Raw genomic sequence first — 23,297 nt, 5'->3', positions numbered from 1 at the left:
GAAATTAGGCCTTTATCCAGAGCCCTTGGTTATAAAAGTGTTTTCCCAGTTTTCTGCTTCTCTTCTAATCGTGGTTACATTGGTTTTATTTGTACAAAACCTTTTAAATTTAATATAATCAAAAATTTTCTATTTTTGCATTTCATAATGTTGTAGTTCTTCTTTGGCCATAAATTTCTTCCTTCTCCACAGATCTGAGAGATAGACTATGCCTTATTCTCTTAATTTTCTTACAGTATCATCCTTTGTGTCTAAATCATGAATCCATTTTGACCTTATCTTAATATAGGGTTAGGTGTTGGTCAGTGCCTAGTTTTTGTCATACTTTTTCCCAATTTTCCCAACAATTTTTTTCAAATAATGATTTCTCATCTCAGAAGCTGGAGTCTTTGGCTTTGTCAAACACTAAATTACTAGAGTCATTGACTATTGTGACTTGTGGACCTAGCCTATTCCATTGATCTCCTACTGTATTTCTTGCCAATACCAAATGATTTTGATGACCGCTGTTTTAAATTATATTGTTAGGTCTGGTACAGCTAAGCTATCTTCATTTGCATTTTTTTTCATTAATTCCCTTGAAATTCTTGACTTTTTGTTCTTCCAGATGAATTTTATTATTTTTTTCGATAGAATGCTTCTTTAATATAGTTTCTTCATCAGCTCACATTGTACAGATGTGACAGCAGTTCTGTGGAGCTGTAGCCTACTATGTAATTGAATCGTGTTTTTTTTTCCCCTTCCAAGCACAACTCCATTAATTCAAACTGGACCTGGGTAACCTTTTTACTTGCAAGCAAACAAACATAAAAACCACAGTTAATCTATTCCATTCCCTATACATTCTGTACTACTTAGAATTTTATTAATTTGCTGTTAAAATTTTTTCTGATCATAATTATTTTCCAAGTTTTATCATGTATTTCATACTTGTATTCTTCAAAGGGAAATTTCCACACTAGAAGATGATAAAGCGTTATAATAAGTTTGGACTGGTTTAAAAAAAAAATTCCATCAAATATGTTAAGTTTTTTAAAAAACCTTAATTTTCATGTATATATAAGTTGGTTATTCAAATAGCTTTCTTTCATCATAGATGGAACATGTAAGAAATCTTATTCTTGTAGTGAATTTCAATAAAGAAATTTTGATGACTAGCTATTTTTAAAATTAAAATTGCTGTCAGTAATTGTCTCCACTGTTCTCATCATAGAAAAAGGCTTCAAGAATAAGAACATTCCTTGTAGGTCACTTTCTTCAGTCAGAGGAAGCCTTTGAAAGTTGAAAGCAAGCAAATGCTAATCTAGTTTGGAAAATGATAGTTTTTCTTCTTTAAAAAAAAATTAACAGGAATGTGGAAAGTATCCTTTATCTAAAACAGAAAAAAGTTTTCCAAGTTTGAAACCAGTGGCAGCAAGATCAGGAGGAAAGATGAAAGCTACGAATGAGATGGGAGTTTACTCAGACTAGAATCCTACTTTTATTTTTATCCTCAGGTTTTGATTGTTCCCCTTTTCACCTGGTTTCTGATCAAGTGATATTTGATGTGATTACTAATTATATTTTAACTCCTACTAATAAGATATTTTAACTCCTATTAAAGCCTAATTGAAGTTGTCTGCTATCACATAAAGCTATGTGATCAAGTTAAATATTCCCTAATTTTAAATTCCTTCATGAGAAGTGTGAGGCAGATTTTTTACTTTGTTTTAATCTGCCAATATCATTCTTAAGAATTCAGGAGATTTTTCTAGAGAAATAGAACAGTAAATAGAAGATCATTTGAACTGATTAAAAAAAGAAGTTTAAAAAAAGATAATAAATTTGGCAAAGCTATATTAAATATAGTCAAAAAAGCAGAGAGTGCAACTAAATTCCTAACTTTTTACAACAAAAATAAAATTCTGAATGTTAGTAGGCAATGTTACATAAAACAGGAAAAAATTAGAGAATTTAAAAGAAATATTTTTCCCTCATGGACTAAATCTGTTATTTTACTGACATGAAATTCTTAGAGAGAAAATGCTCTCTAGAGATAATTACCTACACTGCAACTTAACTTCCTGATGCCCTAAGGAACTGTCTTATAACCGAATGACTTTTCCATAATCACAGAGCCAATATATGCCAAAAGATGAGCCTTAATCTGACTAAGGCAAAACAAAAAGAAACAGCCCAAAATTATTCATTTAAATTGACTCTTATCAGAATAAGAAATGATCAATCATTAACATTTTACCTTGTGAAAAAAATACCAGACTCAGAAGGATTAATGACTATTCTTCCAAACTTTCTGCAAAAAAAACCAAACCGCCCCCCCCAAAAAAAACCCACCCTTTATTAAGTAGATTATTTACAAATACAGAGAAATATGAAAATATTACCCAGTACCTTTTAGGAATTAAATATGAGGTTGATTTTCAAATCTAGCAAAATATCATTAAAAAAGAAAAATATAAATCATTTCCTAATGAATATAGATATGAACATATTCAATATTAATAGAATATAGTAATACATTACAGTTATGATTCCTTATGACTAAACACAGGTTTATATCAAGCATGGGGAATTAGTTCAATATCAGAAAAATGGCATAATGAAGCAAAAAGTAAAAGCAAGAAATATTCTTGGTATGTTATGGTTGATATGGGGGGGAAGAGGGGCTTACAAAAAACTATAAGCATGGTTCCTTCCATAACAGTGTAACTTTTTCTAATTAGTTAAAGAAAAAAAATAAGAAAGAAAATCATGAGGTATTAAGATAAGGTAGCATATTTTAATTTCCAAAGTTAGTGACATCGAATTTAAATTCTCTTGATGTTCAGAGAGAGATCCATACCAGTCATCAACAAGCACTTTTAAAGCACACATTTTGTGTTAGGCACTATGCTAGGTGCTGGGCTGTCTAAGGAAGAATGAAGCAATCTATGGCCAAAATAATTGAAAAAGTTTTTTAAAAGGTTCCACTGCATGGGCATCTGATGGTCAAAGAGACAAGCCTTAGAGGGGACTTCAGTGAGAAAGAAAATATTTTCATATGAATAATGATACAACTTACTCACTTTCAGTAATTGTGATTTTTATCTTGCATACTTTAGAGAATTTCAAACTGAGTACCTTTTGTGTGATTGCAATATCTTGTGGATGCATCGGTGGGTAAAAGAGAGAAATATCACTGTGCGGGAAACCCGGTGCGCTTACCCAAAATCCCTTCAGGCTCAGCCAGTTACAGGCGTTAAACAGGAACTGCTGACATGCGGTAAGGAAGAAATGAAATAAATACTTGTAAATTCTCACACTTTGGCTTTCTGTCAGATATATTCTGGACATTCTGTTTGACTTTCTCATATCCCATTGCTGTGCATGAGCTTTTCTAGGAATACTTAAACATGATAAAATTCATCCTGTTTTCAGCTGAGGTTCTTAAAATGTAAATGTTTCATAAGAGTTTTTTGCCTAAAGGGAGCTTTTCACTCAAATTTTAATCTAGTTTAATATTAACAGTTTCTTGTTTAGTGAAAGCTAATTTAAAATTGTAGTGTATTATCCAGTGTTTTCTGTCAGTTAGCAGTAATGACTAATGAATAGTAATGCGATTTTAAAGTAAAACAATATGTAACTTTCACATCAGCTAATTATTCAATTTCTTTAGGTGTTAATGAAGATGTAGCTGGTAGAACACTACTGTAATTCAGTAAAAGGGACTTACTAGTGTCCTTATGTGATATGTACTCGAGTCAATTCTAAAGGTGATAGCTCAGCATGAAATAAGGGTTTTTTTTGTTTGTTTGTTCTTTGTTTTTGTTTTTGAAACTTAGTCAACTCTTTTTTCATTTGTCCTATGAAAGGGATACTACTTATTCAACAATGGATTTACTGATACTGTCATTGTGTTGGTGATCTGTTTTTATATTTATTTGATTTTGTTTAGTTTTTCTGTAACTTTTCAGTTTAGTTTTTCTTTGTAGCATTATTAGCTTACTACATTTTCCCCCCAAATGATTCTAGATCCTCCTCTTGAATTGCCATCTTTCTACATGACTCCATCTCATCGTCAGGTTGTTTTTGAAGGGGACAGCCTTCCCTTTCAATGTATGGCTTCTTATATTGATCAGGACATGCAGGTATTGTGGTACCAGGATGGAAGAATAGTTGAAACTAATGAATCTCAAGGTATCTTTGTTGAAAAGAACATGATTCACAACTGCTCATTGATTGCAAGGTAATTTTTTTTTTTTAAGGAACTCATTATTTTTGTACATCATATTTATATTTTTGCTTATGTTGTTGGAATTTCAACTGATATTTGTATCTTAATTAGTTCAGCTATTTGTCAATCTCATGTTAGTTATATCAGATCTCTTTTCTAAAAAGGAGCATTTTTCCAATGTGAGTTTTTTGTTTGTTTTTGTACTGGATTAAATTTTCTAGAAATTGATTTTTTTTAAACTCGATATCCAATTTTTAAATGTTTTCTGCTACTAGACTTTTATTTCCTGCTTTGGGGACCTCTTGTCATTTTAAACGTTTAGGCTTAAGGAAAATGTAACTTTTTAATCTCAGGATGAATTGGCAAACAAGGCTTAGAAACAGGACATTTGTCTATGTAAGAATTGGCCAGCCTTCCATTCTATTTGTAATGGTTATGTGTATGTAGTGACTAATTCATCAGAGTACTGTGCAAAGCCTTCTGTAAGAATTTAACAGATATAGTCGTCACATTTGTATAGGTCCATAGCATTACCTACCACATATATGTCGGCATGCAGGCTTAGTTCTTCAAATTTCAGTATAACTCTACCGTTATTTTGTGACCTTCTGCACTTTTTTATTACTTTGAATCTCCTAATGCTACGTATAATACCCTAAAGGGATGATGATTATACCAGTATTCAGTTGATTCATATTAAAGAGAATAGACATAAATAAGGTGAATGTCAGGTACCAGGGGCCTTAGGGTACTGTGTACTAGTCATCTACATTCATTATTCATCCGGGATACATAAATCATAGATATAAAGCTGCATGGTAGAGTTACCTTTGCACTGTTTTGATAGAGATCGGATTAATACTGGCAGAAATAAATCTTCTAAGGTAGTTGCAACCTAAATTAGATCTTTTGCCTTTGATAGCTGTGTGTGTGTGTGTGTGCATGCACACATGGACATGTACACACACTTCATTTTTTTTCCTTTTTTTTGTTAATAATATTATATTTTTCTAATTACATATAAAGATAGCTTTCGGAATTGATTATTTGTTTTTTCCAGATGAAGTTTTGAGTTCCAGTTGTTTTTTTTTTCCCTTCCCTTCCTCTCATCTCCCCTCCTCAAAACAGCAAGTAATCAGATATAGGTCATACATGTGTAGTGATGTATATATTTTTCTACATTAGTCATGGTATGAATGAAGAAACAGAACAAAAGAAAAAGCCATGAAAAACAAAAATAAAATGAAAAGCATATGGTTTGCTCTGCATTCAGACTCCATGTTTTTTTCTCTGGGATGTGGACAGCATTTTCCTTCATGAATCTTTTGGAATTATCTTAAGTCACCGTATTGCTGAGGAGAGCTAAATCATTAATCTTAGTTAATTATTGCTCAGTATTGGTATTGTGTACAATGTGCTCCTGGTTCTGCCCACTTCACTCAGCAGCAGTTCATATAAGTCTTTCCAGGTTTTTTATAAAATCATCCTGCTTGTAATTTTCTTCTAGCATATTTAACATTTCATTGCATTCATATACCACAACTTGTTCAGCCATTGTTAATTGAAGGTCATTTCTTCAGTTTCCAATTCTTTCACATAAAGAGATATTATGGATATTTTTGAACACACAAGGTTTTATTTTTTTTTTGCTTGTTTTTGTTTTTTTGTTTTTTTGTTTTTTTTGTTTAGAATCTCTTTGGAGAATAGATCTCATAGTGGTATTGCTGGTCAAAGGATATGCACAGTTTGATTGCCCTTTGGGTATAGTTGCAAATGTTTTCCAGAATGGTTAGATTAGTCTAGTTGGTAGACAAGCCAACAGTGCATTAATATTCCATTTTTCCCACATCTTCTCCAACATTTTGTCATTTTCCTTTTCTATCATATTAGCTAACCTGAGAAGTGTGAGGTGGTAGCTCAGAATTGTTTTAATTTGTATTTATTGATTTGGAACATTTTCATATAACTATAGAAAACCTTAATTTCTTCATCTGAAAACTGCCTATTCATTCCCTCTGACTATTTATCAATTGGGGAATGACTTATATTCTTATAAATTTGACTTAATTATATATTTCATAAATGAGACTTTTTTTTAGAGAGAGTTGCTGTAAAGATTGTTTTTCATCTTTTTGCTTTTCTTCTATCTTGATAGTGTTGATTTTGCATGCAAAAACTTTTTTTCTTTGTCAAAAGAGATATTTATTTAGGAAAAGACGTTACAGATAAAATTAAGAGATAAATTAGGCACCAGGAATAGTAAAAATGAAATAGTGTTAGGAAAGCATATAATTATACACTATGAGGTATGGAAGAGGGTTAAAGAGAAAGACACTGTGAAGCAGAATGATGTGGTGGTCTAACTCAAAAGAGGTTTGGCAAAGATAGTATAGACCATGGGCAGCTTTATAGGGAAAATGTAACCTCAGGTAAGGAAGGGGGGAAGTACCAGAAAAGAATTTGGTAGCTCAAAGGGAGGGAACAAGGAAGAGACAGATGGAAAAATTTTTAATTTAATGTAATCAAATTTATCCATTTTGTACTTTATAAGATTCTCTGTCTCTTATTTGGTCATAAATTCTTGCCTTCTCCATAGATGGATCTGATTAAGCTATCCCTTACTCTTCTAATTTGCTTATGCTATCACTTTGATGTTTTAATCATGTACCCATTTTGACTTTATCTTGGTTTATAGTGTGAGATGTTGGTCTATGCTTTTTGTGTCATGGAAGGAATTTGGTAGAACTTCTTTACCTGTTTTTCCAAATGGTTTAAAATTGTTTTGTAAATGTTTGGGAGAATTCACTTCAAAAAGCCATCTGGGCCTAGAGAATTTTTTTTAGGGAGTTAATTGATGGCTTGTTCAGTTTCTTTTTCTAAAATGGGATTATTTAAATATTTAACTTCCTCTTTTATTAATCCGGGAAACTTATAGTTTTGTAAATATTCACCTATTTCTCATAGATTGTCAGATTTATTGACATAAAGTTACTGGCTGCTAGCCCTAAGGGCCTATTTGAAGTTGTATAGCATAAACAGATAGTAGATAATGGAGGGGTCAAGGAATTGGAGGTCAACACTGCAAATGAAGAATAGGGTAATGTTAGGGAATGCAGAGGGAATCGCAATAGATTGTGATTGGAGAAGAGGTTGTTAGATTCTTGTACAGAGAGATGGTACATTTATGGGTGATAGTAAGGTCAAGGGAATGACCATCTTTGTGTGTGACTAGAACTTTCTTCTGGTTTTCAATGGGCTAATAGATTCGTTTGGATTTTATGAATAATGCTTTATTGTCTTAATCATCTTTGATATCATTTTATGAATAGTTACTGGACTACAAGGGTGCGTACTCATAGAAGTGTCTGTGTTCTCAGGTCCTGGCAGGTTGACTAGATGGAATCTCAAACTTCTTTTTGGGTGAAAAGCTTGATTTTTTAATAGTTACTTTCTCCTAATTAAAAGTTCTAATAGTTTAGAGGTTGTTTCTTTTAAGATACTTTATAATTAGATACTGGATACAATTAGGATACTTAGCAATTAAATTGCTACCAAACGGATACTGTTTCTTTGGCTAGAGCTTCATAGTTGGAACATATATAGTTTAAATGGAGGGACTGGCAGTGGGTTTTTTGTTTTTGTTTTTTTTAAAGTTGTGCTTTTTTCCTTATAAAATAGAACTTTGAGAGGATATGGAAAAATCAGGACACTAATTCACTCTTGGTGGAATTGTGAACTGATCTAACCATTTTGGAGAGCAATTGGATTTATGCCTAATGGGGTATAAGACTTTTGACCCAGTAATATCTGCTTTCCAAGATGATCAAGAAAAAAATGGAAAAACACTTATAAGTTCTTTATTTGTTACAGTTTTCCTTGTAGTGGCAAAGAACTAGAAATTGAAGGGATGCCTATAAGGTGAGGAATGATCAAATAAGTTGTGGTAGGTGACTGTGATGGAATACTGTTGTACTGTAAGAAATGATAAGCAGGTTGATTTTAGGGGAAAAAAAAACATGGAAAGATAATGCACGAAATAATGCAGAATGAAGTGAGTAGAACCAAGATAATATTGTATAGCATAATAGCATATTGTTTGAAGAATGACTATGAAGATCTAAGCCATTCTGAATAATATGAATGTTCAAATTAACAATGAAAAACTTATGAAGGAAAATGCTATCCACCTCCAGAGAAAGAACTGATATAGGGAAGTTTGCATTAATAAACATAAATCCTACCTTGTATTAAGGCAGATGTATACATTGATAATACTTTAGAGCAAAATATTAAAAAAGACAAAAAGTTAATCTACAATCTTGTGAAGTACTTTTAGTAGTCTTTGGAAATTATATCTCTTCATCTCTTTCTACTATTGATTGAGTCCTTTTTACAAAAGTGTGGGAAAACTATTTTAACTTTGTAAATTTTTTTGAATTTCTAATGGAAGTTATAAATGCTAGCTGCTGAGAAGTCACACATTTATTTTGGCATATATAACTAATTGCCTTGTGCACAGTTAAAGTTAAACAAACATAGTGGTGGCGATTCATAGTCTATACTGTTGAATAGTATAGATTCACAGAGTATCTTAAACCTGTGGTAATTGTTCCTTATGGAACCCAGCCCTCTAGCCTTTCTTCCTTGGAGTAGCACAGAATAAAATACTGCAGTTATATACTCTTATCATTGTGGTTAAATGTATCAGTTTGTTTGGCTTAACTGTTTACATTTATTTGGGTTCCCGCTTTATATGTAGATTATTAATTGGAAAGTGACAGTAATGGGTAAAATATGAGACTAGAAAATATTTGATATGTTAAAAAGAATCGAAAGCAAATAGTATTTTTAAAAAATTAATTGTTAAGATTTTAAGGAAAGCCTTCTGCTTCCCTAGAATACTTACTTTTTTTCCTCCTCCCTTTTCTTGGTGTATTTTTGTTGTTGTTAACATCTCAGCCCTTAGTTTGTTACCTTTTTAATGGATTCTCAGAGACAGTGAGACATTGAAGAATTCCTTTCTGACTTTTTCAGGATCAGTTCTGGTTCTTCCTCTGGTTCATACAATCCACTGGGTGAAGAACTTTGCAACATGTTTGCTTTTTGTTGCAACAAAACATCAATTGGGAAAAGTAAATCCTGCATGAGAACTAAGAGTAGGAGGTGGGCTAGGCTTCATTAACTTGCCAGTCAGCTTGAGTAATAGAAAACCTCTAGGAATAGAGGCAGGCATTTTCCCCGACATTTGTTGTCTTGTGGTTCTTTATGTACATTTCCTTAGTATTTCTTTAAGAAGTGCCAGATATCAGTATTTTGGATTATAACTATTCCTTATTAAATTGACATGTGCTGCCCACCAGCCCCTGGACTTGTGTTCAAAAAGTGGTCTCAAAATTTTAAAGACACACATTCTGCTCAAAACCACACATTAAAATAAAAACTTGATAGATGAATTAGATTGTAGTATTTAAGCTGAAAGTTATTTTAATGATCATCTGGTCCAGACACTATTACAGATGAGACAGCATAGTAGCAGAACTAGCTCATGGTTGGTCATCTTTGAGTTCTTTTTGGATGATACTTGTGGTTATATTATGGTACGTCTAAGCTAAAGGTTCTTAGACCTAACATGTTGAATTTTTCATATTATTTATTATTTAAATATAACTGTTTTGAGTATAATTTAAAGCAAAAGTTTTGCCTTGTTTTTCATTTCACAATTTTTTTCCTTTTTTTTAATATGTAGTATTTTGTATAATTTATTTTTTCAATGATTTTGATGATGATAACTAATGGCATTTTGTGTGTGTATGTCCTTAATTTCTCTCTACAGTGCCTTAACTATTTCCAACATTCAGGCAGGATCCACTGGAAACTGGGGCTGTCATGTGCAAACTCGACGTGGGAACAACACTAGAACTGTTGACATTGTAGTATTAGAAAGCTCTGCCCAGTACTGTCCTCCAGAGAGGATAATAAACAATAAAGGTGATTTCAGGTTAGTTATGAGGAAACCATTAAAATATTGTGCCATGCCTTGGGGATTAACGTTCTCTTCTGTTGTTTTCATTATTTTGAGTTGTTAAAGATCAATTCTACAGTATTTTAATATATTGAAATAAATAAAGCTATTTCTTATTAAAGCACTCACTTATTACTATTGGATTATTATTTTTTGAAATCATAAGTTATTGATGTAACAGGCTGCTTGTCAATTGCTTCAGTCTCAAAAATTAATGTTTGGCCAGAGAAAGAGGTGATATTTTGTAAACTTAAGAGTCTGTTTTGAGTTGTATTTTAGGATTGCTGTACTTTAGTAATATTGTACTTCATGACAACTTAGTGACTATTCCTTGAAATCATAAGAAACCCAAGCCCATAATTTTATGAATAATTCCTATATTTCTTTTTTAAAAGAAATATTTTCCCTTCATTATACATTAAAACCATTTTTTTATATATTTTTTTTAGTTTTACATTCCAAATTCTCTCCCTCTCTCCCTCCCTTCTCTCTCCTTTTCCTGAAGTGGTAAGCCACTCAGTATAGGTTATACATGTTCAATCATGTAAAATATTTCCATATTAATCATTTTGTACAAGAAGACTCAGAAAAAAAGAAAGAGAGTAAAGTAGTATGCTTTAGTCTGTATTCAGACTGATTTACAATATCAATTTTTTCTCTGGAGATGGAGAACATTTTTCATCATTAGTCCTTTAGAATTGTCTTGGATCATTGTATTGCTGAGACTAATGTAAGTCCTGCACAATTCTTCATTGAACAGTGTTTTTATTACCGTGTACAGTGTTTTCTTGGTTCTGTTTACTTCACTTTGCATCAGTTCATTTAAGTCTTTCCAGGTTTTTTATACTGTTTGTAATTTCTTACATCACAATAATATTCAACCACAACTTATACTACAATTTGTTCAGCCATTCCCTAATTCAAATTGGGGATGTGCTGAGGGGATGAGTATCCCCTCAATTTCTGAATCATTGAACAAAAAGGACTGCTATAAATATTTTTGTATGGGTGAGTCCATTTGCCTTTTTTATGATTTCTTTGGAATATAGAACTAGTAGTAGTATTGCTAGATCAAAGGAAATGCACACTTTTATAGTCTTGTGTGTAGTCTCAAATCGGTCTCCAGAATGGTTGGTTCTGTGATTATTAATATAAAGATAAAGAAGTTTGATAAATTATTATTTTAAACTTTGTTTTTTTCTCTCTTTGTGCTGCCTGATATAAGTTCTGATAACTATCCATATGAATTATTACAATAGCTTTCGAACAGGTCTTCCAGCCTGCACTTAGTCTCTTTAACATCACTCCTCAATCAGTACTTCACATCAGAGCCTGGTGTTTCTTGTCTCTTAATAAAGTTCATGTTTCTTTGAGTGGTATTCAAAGCCATCCACAACCTGATTTCTAGCCATATGTTATACTATTTATGCTTCAGGCAAATTAGATTGTTTGCTGTCCCTAGCCACATTCCACATTTTCTATTGCTATGGCTTTGTTCATCTAATTCCTTGTGACTGGAAATACTCCATTTTTCTGTCATTCTTATGTTTCTATCTCTTGTTCCCTCCCACGCTGAAAAAAGACCTTTTCCCCCAAAATATATCATGTGATATACATAATGGGCAATGTCTTTAAAATATATTATGTGATATCATATAATAATTATTATGTAATACATAATGTATGATATATATTCTTTCATTTATTTTTAGTTTATGGAATTAAACAAGCATTTCTCTAACATAATTAAAAAAGATGATTTCACGTGAAACTGCAATCTATTATGTACAACTTGATATTTTAAAAATATAATAAAGTGAGGTGAATTTTTTTACATATATTCTTTAGAGCACCAACACTTATAATATTGATAGTAATTTCTCTATATTTTTAATTTCCTTGCCAAGGCTAAGCCCTGTCACCGTGTTCCTTTGAACCCATTCCCTTCTTTTTTCTTTATCATATTTCCCACTCAATCATTGCTTCTATCTCTTTAATTGTTAATCTCTTCTTTTCTGCTGAGTCTTTCACATGTACCCCGGTCTCCATCTCCTATTCTTAAAAAGCCTTCATAGAGCAAAATATCCCTCAATTTAGTCTCCTCTCTCTTTTCTCAGCCAAATTCAGATTTTTGGAAAAAGCTGTTTATACTTATTGCCTCCATTTCCTTTGCCTCCATTCCTCAGTCCTTTGTAATCCAGCAGGCAATTGCTGGTGAACAATTGAAGCTTTTTGTTATTCACAGTTCTCTATCTATCCTCTTGGTCATTCAGAGCACAAATATTCAGACATGATTTTATGTTCTCCATCATCTTTACTTCTGTCTTCAGTTTCTGTTCTAAGTTCTATTCTTTCAGTTATAGATTGATTAATAAGTTTCCTGTGCTTCCAAACTGGTCTCATTTGACAATTTTTCCCCTTCTCATTAGAATCATTTTGGGTTTTCCAGAGAAGATTTATGAGTTTTCCATTTTCTTTTCCTTTCTTTTTTTTTCCTGTTTTATTTTTTTTTTGGTGGGTTTAATTTCCTTGTAGGATTTCTATGCTTTCTTTACATTTCTCAATCCCAGAATTTAGAGCTATATCAATATTTTCATTGTTTTCTCAATTCTGTCATGAATTCTTAGATGGAATGTAGGTTTACCCCTACTTTGTGGGTTCCATTTTACTTTAGCAACCAGTTTCTCCTCCTTACTCAAGATAAGAATTGGAATAGCAGTTTCCTTTCAATTTCCTTTCTCATTTGTCTATTGGTATAAAGTATGTAGTTGTCAATGTAAATCTGGAATTTCTTATTTTTTTATTATTTTTGATTACTCAAATGAACAATTTGACTTGGATTTTCCTTTGGAGATGAAAGACTTGAACTGTCTATGATTTTTTATTTGAGGTTGAAGTTCTGAAGTTTGAGGTTTTTTTTTTTTTTAATAGATTAAATTTGTTTCTCTCTGACGCCCTATTATTTTGCTCTGTATTTCACTCTCCATTTCTGAGTATTCTTGGAAGTTTCCTTAGGTATTTGATCATTTTCTTTATAAAATTTTTTTCTGGGATACTTGTCTCTTCAAATTCATTTATAGGGTTCTTTAGTGTTGCTGTCTTTTGATTCTTTTCTGACAAATGTTCTGTGTTTTAATATGTTAGAGTTACAGATCAGAATTTCTCATTTCTCATTTCCAAAAACAGTTGTTTTTGGAGAAATTTTCTATTATAAAATCTAAATTGATTTCTTATCTGATTTTCTTTGATAACTTTCATTTTTGATATAGTGACTCTCTGGAGGGGGAAAAGGAGGTGAAAGGGACCGGCTGCCACAAGGAAAGACAGGGAGGCTCAGGTTGGAAACAGCAGGTGCCTGCTGATGCCACATGGCCTTTCCAGTCTGGGGGAGAGAGACTTGGTCTTTCCTCCCCCCTTCCCCGTTTGCTAAACCATTTTCTATTCTTTTCTCTTTCAGTCTCTTTAGAAATATCAAAATAAAATTGCTTGAGATTAGGGGTATCCAAGGTGACTTATTTCATTGTTCTTATGTTTAGTTCTAAAATGACTTTTATTCGTTGTCATCGTGCTTGATTGTCTTCATCGCTATTCTTGTAATGTAAATTTCTTCTAATCCTTTGCCCTCGGATCTCCAGGTGGCCTAGAACATTGGCAGGCATCACTGCCTACCTCCTGTGTACTCGGAACAGTCCTGGCAGCGGCATTTATCCTGGAAATCCGCAGGATGAGCGGAAAGCCTGGCGCAGATGTGACCGAGGGGGCTTCTGGGCGGAGGACGACTACTCCCGGTGCCAGTATGCAAACGATGTCACTCGCGTTCTCTACATGTTCAATCAGGTAACTGATGTATTTTTCATTACAGTTTCTGGAACATTTTCATCTGATCCAAATAAATAAGAGCGTGTGGTACTTAGAATCTAGCCTTACAGAAATCATTTCCATCACACTTTTCTTCTCACTGGTCTTCCTATGTAACGTGAAGTAAGCCGTAGCATCCTTCCTGAAGTGCTTGCCCATCTTGTCTCTGCTCTTACAATTCCTAGCTTCAGGTAAAGCTCAGCTTAAGCGGCACCTTATGGCTGCCTCTCCCTTCCCCTCAGTTGCCATCGCCTCCTCTCCAGAATTACCTTGGTCTTATTTGTTGGGGTGTGAGTTACAGAGGGGCCCGTGCATCACATGCACATCATCTGTGGTGAGCTTCAGAGGCTTTTTCCTGGTTTTGTTTCCACTGCTAAAGCAGGGCTTGGCTCATGGCAGGGACTGAGTAGAATTTCATTGATAGAGAAAACTAATAATAAGGAAACTTGGATGGAAAAAAAGTTTGTTTTCCTTATGCATGGGCTTCAGTTAAATGTCTGAATCAAGTTCTGTTTATATACAACTTTTGGTCTCAATAATTGGTAAAATCCCAAGACATAGTGCATCTAGTTCCATAAAGTGGATGATAATTGTTTTGCCCAAAGGAACACAAATTTTTTCTTTCTTTGAAGTCAAATATTTCCTAATCATGAAATTCCCAAGTACTCCTCCCTACTGTAACCCAGATGTTCTAAGAACCTTTAACCATTTTAAGGTAAATGTAATTTGAGTAATGCATGGGGCTCATTGCTGTAGACCTACTTCAAAATTATTTTGAGGTGCTGTGATGCCTGTGAAACTCTATCTCACATTCATAAATAAATTATAGTTTTATTCCTATTAGTAAGGAAAAGATCTCTTGCTCCTCAGCAAGTTACTCAGTAGGTATAGGTTATTTTTGTTCTATGACCCAGGATGACTTTGCAAAACAATTGGTTTTAGTGTAGTGAAATCCAGTGCAGCAACTTTTGAAACAAAATGTCTTTATAAACTTCAGTATTAATGCATTCATCCTTTCCTCTGCATTGTCTAGAGCCCAGCTTTTTAAATTGTGGTCCCAAATCCCACATGGGATTATATAACTGAATGGGAGAATTATGAAATGATGATTTATTATTAGCAAATGTATGATTTGTATACCCATTTTATATACTTATATACCCAGGGTCATGTAAAAATTTCTGAGGTGAAAAGAAGTCAAAAATGAGAAAAGTTTTAAGTATCCCTGAGCTAGAAGACAATAAACATTGATTTAATTGTAAAATGTCCAGTAATTAGCATTCTTTTTAATTTTTTTAGGAATTGTTCCTCTCAAACCAGCCTTGCAATCTAAACTAACTTCCCTCCTCCCTCTATCTTCCCCCCCCCCCTCTCTTTCCCTTCCTTTCTTCCCTCCCTAATATTTTCCCATTTACTTGGGCAGGAAATCTTGGAGCCATCTTTGACTCTGCTTTTATCCCCTCTTCCCTATATTCATTCATTTGATGAGTCTTGTTCTTTTTTAAAAAACTTTTTTCAAATTTATTTTTTCTATTCCCATGGCCTCAATCCTTTTTCAGGCCCTTATCTTTCTTTGGGATTTTCCTAGTAATCTTCTAATTGATATTTGTGTTCCTATGAAGCATAGTCTGTTCTTCATGGAACTTCCATATTAATATTTATAAAATACATCTTTGGTTATCTGTCACCATAGCTCAAAAGCAGTTAGCAAAAGTCCCCATTATCTATAAGATAAAGTTAAAATTACTTAGTCTGACATTCGGGTCATCACTCCGTCTTTTTGGCCTTTTATTTCATAAAGCCTCCTTATATCCTAATAAAATTATTTATTATTCTGCCTCCTTTCACATATCCTCTAGCTTCTTCCTGTTTCATGCCCTTATCAACCCTATTTTTAATGCTCTCTTGCCATCTTTGGCATTAGAAGGCTGCTCTCCATCTCAGGATTCAGCTCAAATGTCATCCCCTCTATGAAGCTTTGTCCTCGGGCCCCAAGAAAATATGCCATTGGAGATACTTGGTTTCTAGCTTACAAATCATGAGGTTGTGATGACTGAATTTTGGATGATTCTTTTTCCATCCAGGTCCTGATAACAGCTAATGTATAACTAAGACAGACAGAATGTGTGTTCCAAATGTGATAAAGCTCCTACTTCAGTAAATACAGACTGGAGTAGTGTGTTCAAGAATTTCTAAAGAAAAGGCTTCCTTCTTTTCTATAGCATATTTCAGGAAAAAAGAAAATTCTGTCTTTTAACCCCTGATTTCTGCCCTTTATTACTACACATCCCATAGGAGTTTGCTGAACTGAGCTGGAAGAGCCCATTTATTAAATTTTATTGTACACATTTTCACCTTAGAAATCTGCAAACTATAAATCAGTCCTTGATTTATTGTTCTGTTGCATGCCTGTGCTTAGGAAAATGATGGAGAAAATGTTAATAATGCAGATTAAGCTTAGAAGTAGGTCGTGTTTGTTTGTTAAACATTTGCTAGCATAGTCCATCTTTCTGCCAGTTCTCTCATTTGCCACAGTTTGATTTGTACTTCATTTTCCTCATGCGGGCTTTCTGTTCTGGTAAGAAGTCCCTGACTTGCTTCTGGACCGCCATATTGTCCCAGTGTTTCCTGGCTTGCGTTTCTTCTCATTGTCTCTGACTTGTCCAGCCATGGATTAGTAAACCATTCTCAAGGTTTATTTTCCTAATAGATATATCAGCTCTACTCTTGGACATTCATTTAATAACACTTTTTGTGCCTGACCTCATTTTTGCTATGCTAGAAGGAGAATCTTTACTTTTTCTCTAGAACATGCTCTTTGTTAACCTTGCCAAGAAACTCATATTTCTTCTTTGTTAAAAGAGATTTCTTTCTTTCTGAAACTCTGTATACTTAGTTTACGTTGCCCATTAGATACTTATACTGCCTAGGTTTATGGTTATTATATGCTTGAAAAAGTCCTTGGTATCAAGGACTATTGATATTCCAAATATTTCCTATTTATATAATTCTAAGAACTGTTCCCTACTAATAAGTAGGCTGAAGAAGTTGAAGAATTTTGAAAAGAAAAATTCTTGTCATTAAATTGCTATATGATAGCATACTCTGAATCATTAATTTTATGTAATATGTGAATTAAAATAATTCTATTTTCATTTTGTAAAGTGCAGATTAGCAAAGATAACAAATTGATATTGGGTAGATTGTGGGAAAAACAACTATGATGATCATATACTCTGTTGATTGGGTTGTGAAGTGCCTAACTTTTCTAGTTTTCAGTTCGACCAAGCTCATGAAAAGTGAATAAGCTATCTTTACCTTTTGATCCAATAATAGCATTATGGGTGAATTAGGTTAGCAAGTCAAAGACAGAAACTAAATGTCCAGTGCCTATTAAGATACTAATAAACAGTATTCTTTGCAGTTGTAAAAAAATAAAAATAAAAAATTCATTCATCATCAATCGGAAAATGTCTGGAGGAACAAAAACAAAAAATCAAACTTAGATTAAATTATATCAACAATGGAATATTATTTTGAAATGAAAATGATAGATATAAAGAATTCAGAGAAACTGGAGAGATTCTTTGATTTTGGAGAAAATAAGTAGAAGTAATAGAGCAGTATGTATAGTGACTCTAATGATGTATAAATGAGAAGATCACTAAGTAGAACTTTAATGGTGGGTAATTGAAAAACCAGTGAAAAGTTTTCTAGAGAGCACAAAGTGAAGTATGTCACTTTTCATAATAAATTAAGTTGCTGGGATTATTAGGACAAAATATATATATACATATATATATCATATTGGTTTGCTGTATAGAGTAGTTTTATTTGATCCTTTGTCTTTGTCCCAGTGGAGAGTTTATTTTAAAAGAAGTTGAGAAATGACCATGATTTAACGGCAAAAGGCATCAATAATACATATTTTTAAAAGAAAGAGCTATTTCTTTATTTTCCAGATTTTTCAGGATACTAACCTTATTTATCCTATAAGCATAAAGTTATTGATTATGGTGAGTAAATTATAAAATGTTTTCTTGTAATGTCATTTTTGAGGTGAAAGGCAAGAACTAAAGTTTGTTGTGATGTTGCACTAGTGTTTTTTTATTGTCATTGTTGAGTATCTAAATATATTATTTGCTTCTTGTTTAGATGCCCCTCAATCTTACCAATGCTGTGGCTACAGCTAGGCAGCTTTTGGCTTATACTGTGGAGGCAGCAAATTTCTCTGACAAAATGGATGTTTTATTTGTGGCTGAAATGATAGAGAAATTTGGAAGATTCACCAAAGAGGAAAAATCAAAAGAGGTATTTTCCTAATTTAATTATATAAAAATAGAAATTAGATATGTGGTTCTTACAATTTGCCACTTCCTTTTCACATAGCTATTCATTTTGATTTTTCTTAAAAATCCAAATCACATTCCCATCAAGATGTATTTTAAGAAGTATAGATGGAACTTTGTTAATTTTGAAAAGTATGTGATTTTAATGAGATCATTTTAATCCTGATGTGAACTTAGGAAAATAAGATGGAGAGCAATAATCATTACAACCTTATTTTTTTTTCTTTTATGACTTTGTGATAAGGACTTCATTTCTCAAATGTATAGAAAACTGAGTCAAATGTATAGAAATAAGAACTGTTCCTCAATTGATGAATGGTCAAATGATATGAACAGTTTTCAGACAAAATAATCCAAGTTCTCTCTATATAAAAAATGCTTTAAATTACTGCTGAGAGAAAGCAAATTAAAACAATCAATTCTGAGCTACTTCCTCATATCTATCAGATTGGTCAATATGACTGAAAAGGAAAATGAAAATGTTGGATGGAGATGTGGGAAAGTTAAAACACTATTGTACTGCTGGAGAAGTTCCATGCTGATTCAGCCATTTTGGAGAGCAATTTGGATGTATGTCCTGAGGACTATATAATTACCCTTTGATATATAATCATAAGCAATACCAATACTTGGCTTATATCCCAAAGAGATTAAAAAAAAATAAAAAGAGAAAGGACCTATGCATAAAAATCTTTATAGTAGCTTTTTTAATGGTAATAAGGAGAATGGACATGTTCATCAATTGGGGAATGGCTGAAGAAGTTGTTGTATATGATTATGATGGAATGCTGTTGTACTTTAAGAAATAATGAGCAGGATGGCATCCTGCTTAAAAAAACAAATAAGCATGGAAAGACTTATATGAACTGATACAAAGTGAAATGAGCAGAACCAGGAGACTATTGTACATAATAATTATATTGTACATAATATTATATGATGATCTACTATGAGTAACTTAGCTGTTCTCAGCAATACAATGATCTAATTCTTCTTGAATGACTTAGGATGAAATGTGTTGTCCATCTCTATTGAAAGATGTGGTAGAGTCTGAATGCAGATCAAAGTTACTTTTTCTTTATGTTCTTTCTTTATTTATTTTGTTGTTTGTTTGTGTTTTTTTTTTTCCTTCTGGTTTGTATTTTGTTTCACCAAATGACTAAGTGGAAATATGTTTTGTATGATTGTGTATGTCAAATTGCTTGCCTTCTCAGTGAGGTGAGGATGGGGGAAGGAGGGAGAGAATTTAGAATTCAAACTTTGAAAAAAATGTTTAAATTATTTTACCTGTAATTGAGGAAAAAATAAAATTTTAAAAAGGAAAATATCCCATTTGCCCCCCAAAAAATATTACTTGGGAAAGTGGAGACTAATGTTTGCATGAGGTATCAAGAATAAAAGAAACAAACGAAAAAATCAGCCAATGTGTTCTTATGTTTTAGGAGAATGGTTGATGGGGTTGAAAGTGAATGCTTTTTATAGAGGAAAGAGCAGGTGTCAATAACCATATTGTAAGCATTGTTAAGCCACACAAGGAAGAAACAGCTTTAATTCAAAATATATTTAAACGCTTGTTATGTGTAAGGTACATTTGTGTATGGGAATACACAATCAGCTAATAATCAAATAGCTCCTTACCTCAAAGAGCTTACATTCTGTGATGTAATACAATGATAATAGAGATTAATATGATGGACAAAGGGACAGCTTCTGTTACCGTGATGCCTGGAAAATAGTAAACACTTAATAAATGGTTACTGATATCAGACAAAGAATTCCAGGAACAATTGAGGAATATGAAAGTACTAATTGCTGGATACATGAGGAGTTTTGCATGCATAAGCTGAATTTTAAAAGAAGATAAGAATTGTGAAGCAGTCATGTCTTTCTTACTAGGATGAGGAATGGAAATAAAGGTAGGCTATGAAATGTTGAATTAGAAAGAGTTCATTTTGGCTATAATGTCAGAGGGTATAAATGTGTTTATATCAAAAGGAAAAGAAGAAAAATAAGTTTGGAAAATAGATTGGAGCCAGAGGAACAGAGCAAGTTAAGGTATTTGAGGTTATTCTTAGATATAAGAAGAGTTTTTAAAAATGAGCATATTAAAGATATTAAATGTAAAGGTTCATATAAATAATATTAGCAGCAAATCACATTTTAAGATTAAATGCATATGGAACAAAGTAGTAATGAAGTATATATATGCTGCATTTGACTAATCTCAGCTAATTAATTTGTAGCTTTTAAAAATTTATTGTTCCCCCCCCCCAACAAAAAAAAAGCTTTCACCATTACTATAATGAATAATGAGGTTTAAAGATTTTAACTGTATGAGCTAATTCTTAGTTGAGGTAGTTAGATGCAGATCATTTTTAATGCATATTCTATACCATAGTTGAACAAATAACTTATTAAATTAATGATTTTGTATGAGGTCCAAAATGTGAATCTGCTATAGATTATTTCACAGGTTATTAAATTATAGAGAGATTACTTTCCTGGCTATGATTTAGCCTGCATCAGTTTGACACAAGCTAGTATCATTCTGTCTTAATGTAAGCAATAAAAGCTATTAAGCTATCAAATATAAATGATTAATTTAGTGAGGTCTTTTAAAAGTAACTAAAGACCTTCTGTCAGACAATATAAGTATCTGTATTTACTGGGGCATGAGTTTTAAAATTATTTTGTATATTTGAAAGATTCACAAACTAATCACATATATTCCCTAATTTGATTTTCTTCAGATATTTAAAAGTTAGATTGCACTATATATTTTTAATTCTCATTTTTGTTCTAGTCTTAAATGTTTTATAATCAAGTCATATAACAATTATAATACATTGAATAAATAATCATTATTCTTTAGTCTTAACATAAATTGACTAAACCTATTATGCTCAGATTCATGCTTTTTTTATGCTAGAATAATTTTATTCAACTTTTGAATGAGATTTAAAATAAATCACTGCGTATTTCAATTCAACTAAAATGCTTGCTTATGGGGAATTTATCAGTCTTAGATTAAAAAATCTCCAACAGAAATATCTATTTGATCACTTAAGTTGTTTTCTTATCTTACAAGAATTAGGAACTGATAGAAGATTTTGGTAATAATGGAGAGAAGTAGAAACCCAAATACATGGAGATAAATCATTTTACAGTATTTTTATAAGAAACGTGAGGATTTACTATCATAAAGCAGCTCTTGGTATAGAAAGATGGGCAGAATATAGAAGAACTTGTTAAAGATAAGCTTGTATTTTAAATATGCAAATGAAAACTCTAAATACTACAATAACCTTTTTTTTAAAGTATGTTGCACATTTTATAAAAAAATTTTTAAAAGAAAAAATCTGTATAAATCTAATAAGGCTACGTGACTAATTGCTTCTTACTCTGTTTATAAAAGCACATAGTGAAATTTTCATTTTCAGAAAAAATTCAACTTCCATCCTGTAATATTCTTTTTAGGAATTATATGACCTTTCATTGCCTAAACACAGAAAGTATTGTTAATCAATTTATTTTAGCAGGGAAATATATCAAGCTGTTTTGTACCAGATAGTTAATAAACATTTATTTTATGCCTATAAATATAAATATTTCCATCTAGGCTAAGGTAAAACAAGTATTCAGATTATGTTTTAAAGAATAACTTTATATGTAAGAAAGCAAGTTACAATTTCTGTAGTACAGCAGAACTCAGATAATGTTAGAACTAAAATAGATCTTATTAGTAACCAATTAAAGGCATATCCAGATATTAGAATGTTCTTATAATCTTTTTTTTTTAGATAGGTGAAATCAATAATTGGCCAGATGGTATAATTAATTTACAGGTTGGAAAACTTAAGTACCCTTGAAATGGAATATTTATTTGTAGATGAGCTAGTTATATTTAAGTGAGCTTGTTTTAAAAGAGTATATAATTTGGGGAATCATACCACTGTTTCTGGTTTGCTGAATAAGTTAGATCTTATCACATTTAAGATAATAATTTACCTCTGCAACTATTTCTTTGTGAGAGGCAGTTTAGTAGAGAGCTTCCTTTCGAGAAAGGATTTTAGGTCAGTCTCATCTCTTGATCCTTCTGTCTTTGTGACCATTGGGAAGTTCCTTAAGCTCACTGTTTCATGTAACTTAATATGTAATAGAGAATAATATTCAAATACGTTGCAGAACAATTTCTGGTCTGTATTAGTAGAGGGAGTTTTCTTTTTGGAAATATTCTTTAACCAGTAAAATTGTGGGGCTAATAAAATAAAAACAGCTGTTATTCTAGGTTTGTCAATTAGCGGTTATTTATAGATCAGTTTTTTCTTGGTTTTAATTACTTCTCACAAAATTAAAGCTAATAATATTGTGTCTCTTCATTCAATCCTATTGTGAGTATTGCCAATTAGAGTAGTATCTTATACTTGTTTTGTGTTCTAAAATGCTTACCTGTACATAATTTCCTTTGATAGTCACAGAATTGGAGTGACAGATGGAGGAACAGGTTGTATTATACTTCTTAGGCCAAAATGGTCTTCAGGGAGTGAGGTCAAGGAGAAGTACACATATTATGATTTCTAATGCTTCTCACAATTAAAAACCATTTAAGTAATATTTCAGAAATAAGTTGGTTTTTTTTCTCAGCTATAATTTGCAGCATCATATCACAAGGATTCAGAACTATCATAATTAAAGTCCAATGGGACTGGAAAATTAAATTCTATTTAGCAAACAACTTAATTCTTTCAATGGGTCTCACTATATATTCCCTCCAGTAATGCTGATCATAGCCTGCCCCTCCTGTCTGACTCTTGTACTTGTCCACTCACTGATTCCCAAGGGATGATCTATCCAA

At 32.3% G+C, this 23,297-nt stretch overlaps 1 protein-coding gene across 1 annotated transcript in view; it reads left to right on the top strand.

Annotated features, from left to right (window-relative positions):
• Window positions 1-23,297, top strand: part of ADGRA3 (adhesion G protein-coupled receptor A3) — a 125,020-nt gene that overhangs the window by 57,465 nt on the left and 44,258 nt on the right. The window contains exons 6-10 of the mRNA XM_031943068.1: window positions 3,102-3,262; window positions 4,012-4,225; window positions 10,047-10,211; window positions 13,871-14,072; window positions 18,249-18,404. Of these exons, the coding sequence (XP_031798928.1) occupies window positions 3,102-3,262; window positions 4,012-4,225; window positions 10,047-10,211; window positions 13,871-14,072; window positions 18,249-18,404 (898 nt within the window). The remainder of the gene's footprint in view (window positions 1-3,101; window positions 3,263-4,011; window positions 4,226-10,046; window positions 10,212-13,870; window positions 14,073-18,248; window positions 18,405-23,297) is intronic.

Source organism: Sarcophilus harrisii, chromosome 6 (genome assembly GCF_902635505.1).
Source record: "Sarcophilus harrisii chromosome 6, mSarHar1.11, whole genome shotgun sequence".
Classification (NCBI taxonomy): Eukaryota; Metazoa; Chordata; class Mammalia; order Dasyuromorphia; family Dasyuridae; genus Sarcophilus; species Sarcophilus harrisii.
This window is presented reverse-complemented; position numbering and strand designations above follow the sequence as displayed.